General features: G+C 39.6%; 2 protein-coding genes across 4 annotated transcripts; both read right to left on the bottom strand.

Moving 5' to 3' along the window:
- Window positions 1–2202: 2202 nt before the first annotated feature.
- On the bottom strand, window positions 2203–8627 carry LOC119884331. Of its 3 annotated transcripts, none has more exons than XM_038694762.1 (7): window positions 8107–8611; window positions 7658–7996; window positions 6222–6554; window positions 5982–6101; window positions 4656–4984; window positions 3871–4168; window positions 2203–2873 (listed from the first exon to the last, which is right to left on the bottom strand). In XM_038694762.1, the coding sequence occupies exons 1-7, from the start codon at window positions 8168–8170 to the stop codon at window positions 2548–2550; spliced, it is 1809 nt and encodes a 602-aa protein (XP_038550690.1). In that variant the 5' UTR covers window positions 8171–8611; the 3' UTR covers window positions 2203–2547. The 3 variants fall into 3 exon arrangements, with proteins under 3 accessions (XP_038550690.1, XP_038550689.1, XP_038550691.1); XM_038694761.1 differs by having other exon boundaries at window positions 3871–4188; window positions 4649–4984; window positions 8107–8604; XM_038694763.1 differs by having other exon boundaries at window positions 2721–2873; window positions 3871–4188; window positions 8107–8627.
- A 1960-nt stretch (window positions 8628–10587) lies between these two features.
- Window positions 10588–11181, bottom strand: LOC119884333 (EKC/KEOPS complex subunit TP53RK-like; the record flags this gene model as incomplete). Its single annotated transcript, XM_038694766.1, has 1 exon — window positions 10588–11181. A coding segment is annotated over one exon (498 nt), but the record flags the coding sequence as incomplete, so codon positions are not given.
- Window positions 11182–12724: the final 1543 nt, after the last annotated feature.

Genomic DNA, 12724 nt, shown 5'->3' with positions numbered 1-12724 from the left:
GTTTGGTCTTACTATTAAATTTAGCAAGGGAGTTTGGCTTTATACATTGGAATTCTTAAAGACTCTTTAATATGAATTCTACCTAAATAGAGATTTATTTGCATTTAAACAAAGCAATGAAGCAATTCACAATGTTTATAGTGTAATATATAATAAGATTAATGTTCCAGTTAATAATTAAGATTAGTAATTCTTTTTCATTCATCTTTAAAGCAGCTAAAATTAATTAATTAATAAATTATTTATTTTTTATTATATTATACATTCAGCAACAAACTGAAAACCCAACACTGACATATCATCACCTTATAAAGTTGATTTGACAAGTATTTTAGCTTTTGCCTTTCTAGATATTCAGCCACCACAGAGCGTTAGCATTCATCTACTGTCCCTTTCAGTCCACCTGACTAATTTGAGTCAAATAGTTTCTTAATGACAACCATGTTCTCAAAACACAATTGCAATTCTCAAATCCATTGCTCAGTTTCTCGTAGATGTATACACTTGTTGTTGCTTTTGTGCAGAATTCGAATAAGTAGCCTACACATATCTCAAAATAAGCCAAGGATGGATTGAGTTAGAAAAGCAGTCTAATCCATTTAACAGAACCCACCTGAAACTCTGAATCAACTGGTTGATGTTATAGGAGTGCAATGCTAAACCTTTCATGTATTAGTACTTAAATACTTGCATTAAACTGAAAGTAAACAAGTATTATTTTATTGTATTATTTGCAAAAAGGAACTTTAAGGTCAGTGTATCAGGATTTATTGACAGAAATGCAATATCAGATCCATAACTATGTTTTCAGTGCTGTATAAATTTCTTGCATGATGAACCATTTTTATTACCTTATTACATTTCTATCTACAGACACCGCGGGTCCCCTTACATGGACGTCGCTATGTTGTGCCGCCATGTTTCTACCGTAGCCCAAAACGGACAAACAGCGCTACAGAGCGCATTTTGTCAGTACGTTGAATAGGTACAAAGAAGAAGAAGAAGTAACGTTAGTAGTAGTAGTTGACTGGTTTATTATGAAAATCCATGTCGGTTCCACATTCCGACTTAAGAAACAGTTTGGGAAATGGGCCCATCCGAGGAGCACCTAGTTGCTATTTGCAACCCTCACCACTAGATGGTACTAAAACTTACAGGCTGAACCCTAATAGGTGCATTCAAGATGATTGCGGCTTAACTTTCGCTGACTTGATAGTTTAACATGAGCTGCAGGCAACTGCAGGGGAGGGGAATAAAAATGGCGCCGTCAAGTCGGACACAATCTACTTGTGTGAGCTTACTATGAGTTGAGATCAACGACTGGTCTCGCAGCATTTCCAAAGTAAAATTCTGCGAGACTAGGAAAAAGTGTGGTTCCAACTTTTCGGAGAAAAGAAACTGCAGCCGCCGGACATTTCTAACCATCATGGTGTATTTTAAGTCCAGCATGCATCACGTTAAGTCAGTGCTGCAGAGCGCCACATGAAGTCAAACACACCTAATGGCTCAGTCACTGCTCACCCCTCCCTTTGCAAGCGCTCAGGATAAACTGACTCACTGGATGTTTAAAGTATCAAAAGTAATCACTAAATTCATCATGTGTTTTAATTGTAAAACCTTAATTTGTAGACAACTAGTTACTAAAGCTATCAAATAAATTGGGTGGAGTAAAATTACAGGGAGGAAGGAAGACGGTGCGTTGCTAAATTGTACAGTTAATATGTAATCAGACAAGCAAAGTAGTTTATTTTTCCAGCAATTAAAAACACTGAATGTAAACCATTAATACATTGTTTTCATACTGAACCTTTGGGCTTCTCATTAGCATGTAGTAGTAACCTTGAGGACGTGTGTTTTTCCTCCATACTCAATCCAAATATATCATATCATCTAATATCTTACTGAGAAGTGAGTGAAACATTTCCTACAACCTTTTTGCATTTTAGAAAATTCACCACAAACACATAAAAACTGTACAAACACTGGTAACATGCAATTTTTTGCAAGTCTGTAATTTTTCCAATTCTAATTTTCTGATATTTTTTTAAGACATGGTTTACTGATGATATGGATAATAGAATAATTAATTAGTACAAACTCCAGTCAGTGCACAGCTGATCAGCTGAAACATGCAGTTTACCTAGAAGCTAGCACACAATGTAGATAAAGCAGGTTTTTCAAGGAAAGTCCTATTTTCCCAAATTCTTACCAAATTTCTTATTTATTTCCAAGAAACATCATAGAAAAGTATTAGGAAATGGTAATAGTAACAATAACAATAGTAATAATTGGCTTTATTGGCGCTTCAAGGATTGTTCTCCAGAGTCAGACAAAGCCTGTTTTTGATGAATGGTTAAAATAATGGAATATCATAGACATGTTTTTGAATCTGTAATCGCAAGGACTAATAATTACCAAGGGTTTTATGAAGTTTGGTCTCATTTCTAATGTATATGAAGAAAGTCGTGTACCTGGAAGTACATTAATGTGGTATAGGATGGGCATGCCACAATGGGTTTTGCAGAATCAGTTTACCCAATGAGGACATCAGCAGCCGTCAGTCAGCTGCAGTGTAAAGAGTCTCTCCTCAGGCTCCCTCTGGGCACTGTGGACCACCCGGCACCTGAGCTTTGAGCCCCGGTCGTCATTGTTGGGAGTGAGTTTTAGAAAACTGAAAATGGAGTAGAGGCCGTTGATGTTCAGGCTCGGGGGAGTGTTGAAGACACCGGAATGAATCGTCTCTCCATCTTTAGTCCAAGTCACTGACACGTCTTCAGGACAGAAGTCTTTGATGCACAGGTGCAGTGTTAACTCTTCATTCAACAGAGGACACCTCGGTTCACAGTTGATGAACATTACATTAGGAGGAGTTCCTGTTCCAAGGCACATGGAATACAAGTATGGGTGGATGTGAAGGATTTGCTCTGTTCATACAACATTTTGCAGAGGCTTATGATTTCAACTGTGCAGGGATCATCTAACATGTACTGTTACATACATTGCATACATGAGTAAAGTTACATAAGAATGATTAATACAAAAGTATGACCACAATAACCTGAGATTATCTTGAGCACATTATACGTTACCCTATTGTGGGTCCCTGCGGCAAAGATTTGCTTTGGGCCCCTATTAACCTTCCAGCTACCACCCCAAGTCTGTCAGCTTATAGTAATTTGATAATAATTAATAATAATAATTATAAAACTAAAAATATATTATTATAAAACAATTATTGTGCCGCATGCTGTTTTTCAAAACACTCGTTTTGTCTTGTGTTATAAATCCAACGCACCCTTTCCTTCACTGGTGCCCCCCTTTTCCTCCCTCTCAGCAGGCTGTGATGTTTACTTCAGCTCGGGCTGAGATGAAGGGGTTATAACTGCTACAACTTGCTGGTCACCATTATTAGCTTCAGTCTATGGCATTTACACTGCAGCCTGGTGGCTAGCTGACTTTTCCTCTACTCGTAGCTTTACAATTTACATATTGTTTATGCTTATACTAAAGCCTATTGTGAGTCTTTGTTTTATTGTAAAAAAGTCAAACATAAAATTATCCTAAAAAACTAAAACAATTCAGGTCGTAAAACTAGATTTGACACATGACAGGGCTTCAGAATTATATAACCATGCAGGATCCACCTGGTGTTGTACTCCCTGACAAAATTTCAAATAATTAAATTGCCAAAACCAAGTGACTTGCAGTGAGTGAACCTTGGACCTTATAGTAGGTAATCATTTTTAGATCCAAAGTTTGCTAGATGTGGAGAAACCCTGCTAAATGATGTTCAGTTAAAAATGCAATACAGTTACAGATTTACTCCAAATGATTATCTAGGTACTTGAAGAAAACATTTGGTTCTGCTACCTTGAGTGTTGATGTGGTACAGGACATCTTTGTAGCCCAGTGGAGGGAAGCTGGAGTGGTAAACACGGCAGGTGTAGACGGCCCTCTCGTCCTCTCTGGCCATAACAAGCTGAATTTCACTCCACACGCTGTACAGACTGTTGTGGTCAGAGAAGGGTCCGAAGTTTGTGACGGTGTGGACCTGCTCTCCGTCGTTCCTGGACCACTCCAGGTCCACGTGCTGGGGGTAGAAGTTCTCCACCCGACAGCAGAGAACCAGCAGCTTCTCCACCTTGGGGATCTGAGGGATACTGGAGATCTGGAGGAAAGACGGCTCCACTTGAGGTGTGTGAGTGTGTGTAGTGAAAGGAGAGGTAAGTTGTTTTAAACCATGTAAGAGTCATTCACAGGGACTAATAATAACAATAAAATTCATTGCTTGTAATAAATAATATTATGAGTCCATAAGGTCAGGAAAATCATGAGGGTTTAGTGGAAAATATGGGCTGATGGTGAAACTATATAAAAGGTTAAGGGGTCGCCAAAACACATGACGATTCCTACTCTGAGGACTTTACAGCAAAGGAAAGGAAATCTGATGGATAGTTTTCAAGATACCTTACCGTGGACCAAAGTCCAAATCATTAGGAATCATCCTCTGGGGACCATGCATATAACACATTTAATGGCAGCTGTCAAATATCTTACTTGGACAGTCGGACAGACTGACCAACATCGTGTGATCTCTTCTAATTGTTTCAAAAAACTATGATGTGCTCTTGGAGCTACAGTTGCTCACCTTTTACCTGGACTGTGGTCTCTCTGCTGAAGCTCTTGCCCCTGCACAGCACCACGCACCGGTATTTGGTCAGGTCTTCAGCGACAGTCAGACACACAGTCAGGACAGATGTGTGGTGTCTGTCATCTGACTGGAGACAAGCCTGCTCACTCAGATCCTCACTGACCAACAGAGAAACAGATTCGGACTGGACCGCTGAGTCTGCACGGCTTCTTAATCTCAACCATTTCACTTTGAGCTCCCGCTGGCTTGCTCCGTGGATGGTGCATTTGAGGTCTGAAGGCACCTGAGCATATATGATGCTGGGCTGGCTGATTTCAGAAACACTTGGCGGAGCTGTGGCGACAGATAGAAATGCATGTCGTTGCACAATGAAAATCAATCAATCAAAGTGTTTCCTCTTCCTTCTGATTATGAGTCAAACTTGAGCTATGCATTATACAGGTGACAAATCAAAGGCCTTCACAGTCAACAGATCTTGATATCGCTCAGTTATGTCTACAGAAAATGAAGTACTACCATCATCTGAACAAATAAGGGAATATCTTGTTGTTTGAACTGTGTTTTTATGGGGTCCCTATTTTTTTTCTATCATATTAGCACATGCAGGAGGATGCGCACAAGCACACAGGACATGCAATATACACTGCTCAAAAAAATACGAAACATTTAATCATTACTGTATAACATCATGTTGATTAAACTTCAGGGATATCAATCTGTCCAGTTAGAAGCATAAGCGATTGTGAAACAGTGTCACTTTTTTTGGTGCAAATGAAAGTGACAACAGGTGCACTGGAGAAGCAACAGCAAGACAACCCCCAAAAAGGAGAGACTGATTGTTCTGTAGTTTCTTGACGATGCCGCCAAGTAGCGCCACAGAGTGTCGCTAGATCCAGGTCTGGGAGGAGATCCCCCAGGACACCATCTGCCGTCTCATCAGGAGCATAGGAGGGCCAAACACGCTACTCACCTCTGAATCACCTACACCCAGCCAGACCCAGCAGCGATGCTGGCTGGGCAAGTGGACAGAAGTGTGCTTTGTTGCACCCATAACCACACCCACCAGTGATGTGATGGGGTCCTGCAGTACACCTCTACATCACATCAGCAAGCTGAACTACTGGAGGTCAGCAATAAGACTTATAAGACAAGATGTAAATATACTTAGCAACATTATACCTCTGCTACAACTATAGGTACTACTACTGTTAAACTAACTATCAGTAATAATAACTGTTAAATATATATGAATAAATAATGTAGATGAAATTGTTGCATTGTAATGGTTTCAGTTTCAGATCTTTCCATAGACAACTTTTGTGAGACGTACCTTCAAAGAAATACCTGTAGAGAAGCAAAGTGCTGCCAATAACAAGGGTGACCAGCAGCAAACTGATGACACTGGTGACGGATATCAGTGTGACAGCACTGTAAAGGGGCTGTGCTGGAGCTGCAGGGGAAAGGGATCAGAGAGATCCATATAACATCTAGTATATGCAGTATATAATTCAGTATAGGTAATGATTTAAACTCAGAGTTTAAAGAATGAAAAATAAAAATGAAATCCCACCTTGAACAGTCAGTTTAACAGATCTGTTGTATGGCTGGGTGTAGGTCTGGTGCTCCACCTGGCAGATGATGCACATCTCTCCATCCCTCACTGCTGAGGAGTGCACTGTGATGCCACTGCGAATGCTGTAGGTGTCATCTGGATTGTGAATGGCCATTTCGGTGCAGACGCGGAAGAGGTGGCTTGCACCTGCGGGGACAGTGTGGGAGCCATTTTGGATGTGCCATGTTACGGCCAGCTTCTCTGGATAGAAACCTGTGATATCACACTGTATCGTCTTCTCCTCCCCCTCTGTCACTGCTGCCTTTTCAGGAAGCAACAGTGAAGGCCGAGCTGGGGGAGAGATCAAAAACAGTACATTTGTAGTTTGGGTTTTTTTGGTTGGGTGTTACTTCCTGAATTCAACAACATGCATTCATGCACCATATAAAAACTGCTGCTGACAACTTTGCTTTTGATTGTTGCTTTTTCGGCCACAGCTGAATCAAGGATGTCACAGCAGTGACTGGCTAACTTTGGTGGCCATAATATCAGCTCAAGAGCCAGATACTTCCACATACTTCAGGAGTTGGTGTAATGTGAATATTGGGTTTGCATTCATAAGGTGGACAGAAACACAACTTCCTGTTTAAAATAAGCAACAGTTTGCTAATACATTAGCCAAAAGTTTATACCGTGATAATATGTCAGTATTCTGATTAAAGCTTGCTGCTTAAACATTTTGGAAAATGTGCTTATTTGACTTTTGAATTACACTACAGCCAGCAGCTGGTTAGCTTAGCTTAGCATAAAGACTGGAAACAAGGCGAAACTTTGAAAGCTGTGGAAGGTGGATTTTGTTACCTTTAGACGGCGCTAACCCGCTGATAACTGTAGCTTCATATTTACCTCATGTAACTCTTAGCTAGAAGGCATATAAGCATATTTCCCCAAAATGCTGTTCCTTTAATTTATGGACATGTAAGCAGTGCAGCCTTAAAATTAAATTTAGTTTAAAAACCCCCGAACAGCACAACAACAACTGGAGCTCTGCAACACATAACCGGTATGAATTATCATCAAACATTAAGTTATAATTCAACAGTAAAGAGTATTCTGGTGGCACACTTGTACTTCTCTACCAAAAATTTGACATGCAACACAAAAATCACTGCAAATGGAAAAAATCATCTAAGACATGAAAAATGGACAGTCTAACAGTGTGTTATTAAAGATAAAATTGTGAACCTTCAGTAGACAGATGCAAAATAAAACATGTTTGTTTGACCTCTCAGATTTCCATAAAATTTCATTTCCTATATTTCCTGTAACTTTATTGTATTTTTTATGCTGGTTAGGGAACAGATCTTTCTACATCTCTGACAGTGATCAGTTCATGTTGAGTAGTTTCTAAATCCAGATATGTGACACAGATTAGAGTAGAAACGGAGAAATACCCAGCACTTCCAGTGAAGTGGTCTCTATGTAGACCACAGGTGTGATGATTCTGCAAGTGTACAACCCTTCATCTCCCACAGTCACATTACGAAGTTGCAGGGATGCATCGCTTTCTAGCAACCGCATTGTATCCACCACAGAGCCATCTCTGTTCCCGTGCGCTTTACCATCCTCGAAAGTGTATACGATGCTCTTCTCTGCATGCCTATCCAGCATGTTCCACTCAATCGTGAGAGTGCTCCACTCTGCAAGCTTGGACAGTTTATCAAACAGGCAGCTGAGAGTCACGTCTGTGCCCACCAACACACTGAGCTTCCTTGTCATGTCAGCTGAGGAATCTGGAAACATATGGAAGGGATCACGATCAGTGAAGTTTGCAAAAGACAAACACCAAGCTTTCTTTACAATTTGATGCTGAAACAAGAAAAAAACAATGCTTGACACTTACCTCTACAGTGCAAAACAATAACCATGACTTTAATCATAATTTTCAGATTCTGTAGGTGCTCCATTTGGACTCAGATGTCAGGTCATCAGTACATGATGAAGTGAAAGCAAACACTGGCGCACCTGTCTCGGCCAGGCGGTTCCCACATTTTAGTTTCCCTGGACTCACGTGGAGGTTGTGTAACTGAACTTGTAGAGTTGGGCTTGGTTGTTAAACATTTCCCTAGCTACTCATGACTTGTTGCACCTCCGCCTGGACTTTAAACCTGTGGCTGCCACCTCCTGCATGCCACTCTGCAGACAAACGTGCTGAAAGATCACTATCTAATGGGACTCCCAGTAGCACATTGAGTCAATAATATAATACACTATTGTCACCACGATGAATCATCTACATGTATCACAGTTGTTTAATACTGGCAACTCCTCAGTGCCTTTTTGGCAGCCATTTCAGCTTTGTGTTTCGTTAGCGTCCATAAATGTTGCATTGCCGCCATCTACTGAAAAGCCTTGGTCTTCCCTGCACTTGTGATTTTTTAGTGACAAATGGTGCGGAAGAACAGTCTGAAATGGATTCACACAAATAGGTGGAGATATATTTCCATAGAAAATTTTAAGTTGATGTACAAATGATGATAAAGGAGTTGTAAATTAGAGGCACGCACACAGATTTACAGATACAGGGTTACAGATCTAAATCATTTTGTGTTTATGTATTTTTTTGTATTTTTATACATTTGTTTGTGAATACTCCTATAGACTGTTCTAACCCCATAGATAGCTAAAAGGACAGAAACCATCTTTGGGAATTGGGACAAATGTATTTGAGTGGATTTTGTAGTTCGGCCCATGTCCTGTCCACTAACATGGAGGGGGCAGAGTTCATGATTTATACTGCAGCCAACCATGGGGGACCGAGATGTTTTGGATTCAGTTTTGGAGAGCCATTATGTCGTCCATCTTTATTTACAGTCTCATTATTTTTAGCCATTTTTAGCCTTTATTACCAGTAACAGTTTCTGGTATGCATCTTAACCATCTGTGGTTTAGAAATGTAGGTAAGTCCAAACAGAGTCTGCAGTGTACGTATTACCATGCAATGGTAACACAACTCAACAAAAACAAAAGATGATGTTCTCTGTGAGGGGCAAGACGTATTGACTTTTCTACAATACTGCAATAAATAGAAACCAGTGGCTGCCTGGAAAGTAGAAGAATTTTTTTAAAATACCCAAAACATCATGACTTAGGAAATGGCCAGGTTCACATGCTACATTGAAATAGTTTTTGTTGGTTGCATGCAGGGAAATACAGAGGGAATTTATATCTAAAATGTTTGTAACTTTTGAAGATAACCACTTGATTTGTTTAAGTCAAGACTACTGAAGCCTCATATGATGTTCAGAAAAAACTTTTTTTGTGGTGGGTTTTGAGCTATTTCTTGGCTGTGTGCAGTAACTTCCTGAAGTCACCACTCGTTACCTAGCAACGTCACGGTGATCTGCAAGAAAGTGAGTAAGTGCATTTCCCAAAATGTCAAAATATTCCTTTCACACATGCAGCTCAATGTCTCTGGCATACCTGAAATGTCAGTGCAGTTATTTCCCATCGGTAAAAGCATTGTGCTTTTTTGCCAGACAACTCCAATGGAGGAGTGACCAGACATCTGACATGCTTCAAAGTGATGCACCCATTTTCTGCTTGATTCAGTGTAGAACCCGGGGATGGTGTAAGCTGTCTTCCACAGTCTGGTTTCAATGCAATATTAAACCCCTCAACCACTGCCAATGTACATGGGCTAAAGTAAAGAGTTTCAATACATTTTAAGTGCAATATTCCAACTACAATTTATAGTAAACACAGATACTTTACTCCAAGGTTATGCATCTAATCTTGTTTTTAGATGACTGCACCATTTACTGTGATTAAGAGAATATCTTAATATATTTGACAGTCAGTGAACTCCCATCTGTCCAAGAGAACCTCTTTGTTCCATAGATCTGTGCTAAATCCCAGAGCAACTCAAATGCATAGAGCTGCATATCATTTATACAGTATGAGGGAAAAAGGGAACATAAGGACTGATTTGGTGATTTTCTGGTCACAAAATGTCTAAAACAACTGAGGTTAGAACACGTACCCCACCACAGCCTCATCACCCTGCTGCATTCTGGGAAGTGATATAGAGGTTTCCGCTGCAGCACCACCAGACTGCAGAGCAGCTTATCAGACTCTTAAACTCAACCACATCCTCAGCACTGCTCCATTGAATATAGTTGATTTCTGTTTACCATTTTTATATATTTTTTTTGCGTCCCACTAATCAGCATGCAGTCTGTCGTTGCATGTGGCATTTTGCAAACACAATGCTTAAACTGTGCCAACGTCATTCTGCCCAAGTCCTTCTGTTTTTATTTCTGCCTTCCATAAGAGAAAACTTCCTTCCTTTTTCTTACACTTTTTTATTTGATCATACTTACATACAACAGTCTTTCTGCACACTGACAGCTTTGTAATTCTAACTTGTTTTTTAGGAACATCATGTCCCTGATAGGCTTGTCCCTGTACACGGCAAGGATCATCCCACCATCGACCTCTTCCTCCCTCTCAACCGAACCTCGTCAAGCTTTTTAATGACGGCTGCCGACTTCCTGGATGATGCTGTGTAGCTCTTCAGCAGCTTCTCAAACAGCACCTCTGTGTTGGGGTGGGTACTGAGGAAAGCCTTCTCCAGCACGTACAAGTCCACTCCCTTATCCTCTGGCAGAGCAGAGATGTAACTCAGTCCGAAGTCGATGAGGACCAGGTCTGGCTCCCCGTCCTCCCGGCCCCATTTCAGCAACATGTTGGAGGTGGTCAGGTCCCCGTGGATGACGTCCTCATCGTGCATTTTGGCCAGGATCTGGCCCACCTTCTCAGCCAGCCGCTCCAGCTCCTTACAGGAACCAGACTGCTGAGTAGATGCGATGTGGTCACGCACAGTCGAGGAACCCACGATGTCCTCCAAGAAAATACAGTGGGATGTGTAGTCCACAAAATAGACTGCAGGGGCAGATATGCCTGAGAAGAAGACAAGTTAAAGGGGACTGATTTAACAAACTGTATGTTGAGCTCTAAAGATATAAACGCATGTCACTGAAACTATAAACTTGTGTTTTTAGCATTAAAGGATAAGGATGATGTTATTCTATATTTGCTATCTACTGTGACTGTGGCTCTCAGGTCTCAGGACCACTAGTTCCTACTGAAGATTTCAATCTTTAAAAACAGGTCACAAATATATAGTTTAATTTACACTGTAATTTTTAAAAAATGTTACGCAAACAAGTGGAAACAGTGCTTTTTTAATACACATGTAGTCGTCTAGTGAGTATTTGGGGTGTTTAGCCTCATTTCCACTGCATGGTGTGGCTCATCTGACACGCTAATTGGAACCAGGTGCTTCTCTCAATTTAATTTTCCACTACAGAAAAAGTCTTTCTTTTTTTAAAACTGGATCTAATGGATCACAGAGGTAACATACTGGACTATGATGAGTTTAGGAATGAATACAGTGTAATATGTACTAGTAGAGAATATTGTGCTCTTATTCAAATGGTTAGGGGTGCCTTATTATACACACCAATAGTACCTCAACTTTCCACATTGTCTATTGAAGCATGCTCTTTTTTGGATGAGAAATGTCATAAGTTTTTAAGATCTTCTCTAACCAAGAAATGTTTCCATCGCCTCTTAAAAGAAAATATATATTTCAGAAATACACCTCTGTGACCTCTAAGAGAATTAGATGTGAATACCTCAGTTTCCCTGCACCACCTAAAGCTAAAGAAGTACTTTTTAAAACAAAGAGTGATATATATCCCTGCAAAGAAATTTCACGACTAAGATTTAACATTGACTCTAATGAATGCGTATTCTGCAATACAGAAGTAGAAACAATTTTACTCTTGTAATATTTCTAAATTATTTTGGGATTTCCAAGATTGGCTATTACATAGTAATCTGACCATACCAGCCTTGACTTATAGTAATGTTAGATTGGGTCTTATAATGGAGGAGAGAAAACTGGAATTTTTATACAACAACCTGATAATTCTAGCAAAATATTTTTTACACAAATGTAAATTCTTAAACACCCCATATTTCACTGTTTTTCTGAAAGAGCGGCCTCTCTACTTAGATGGATCAATGAAGAATTTAATAAACTTTATAAGAAACTTTATAACGCCTCCCTTTAAGTGTCTGACACAGTATTAAAGTAGACCTCATTATCTATTTTCTGTCCAATATTACCTGTTTAATAATTAATGTGCAATATTCTCTGCTGCCATTTATTCACTAGTCCTTTTTGGTTCACCATAATAATTCTTAATAATGTAAATATTGTACAAACCCACACACCTTTATATTGTCTTTATATTTTTATTTATACTATATTTATATACTCTTTATCTAATTACCTTTGACAAGTGTGCAATTGTGACAAAAGAATTTCCCCTCGGGGATCAATAAAGTATTTCTGATTCTGAATTAATTCCAAGAGGGCTATATTACTTCATACACTTTGTCAGAGGTTAAAATGGATTTTTTTTTCTTTCCATTAATGTTTTGATCATTTG

This window comes from Micropterus salmoides, unplaced genomic scaffold, assembly GCF_014851395.1.
Source record: "Micropterus salmoides isolate LMB-PRFRI ecotype aquatic unplaced genomic scaffold, ASM1485139v1 Ms_hic_scaffold_3356, whole genome shotgun sequence".
NCBI lineage: Eukaryota > Metazoa > Chordata > Actinopteri > Centrarchiformes > Centrarchidae > Micropterus > Micropterus salmoides.
This window is presented reverse-complemented; position numbering and strand designations above follow the sequence as displayed.

Bases quoted from the DNA above. Each gene is read 5' to 3' on its own strand.
- LOC119884331 (XM_038694761.1), bottom strand. From the start codon at position 8,170: ATGGAGCACCTACAGAATCTGAAAATTATGATTAAAGTCATGGTTATT. The intron at 7,997-8,106 runs GTAAGTGTCAAG...ATATGTTTCCAG, and splicing joins TATTGTTTTGCACTGTAGAG to ATTCCTCAGCTGACATGACA. The intron at 6,555-7,657 runs GTATTTCTCCGT...TCTCTCCCCCAG, and splicing joins CACTTCACTGGAAGTGCTGG to CTCGGCCTTCACTGTTGCTT.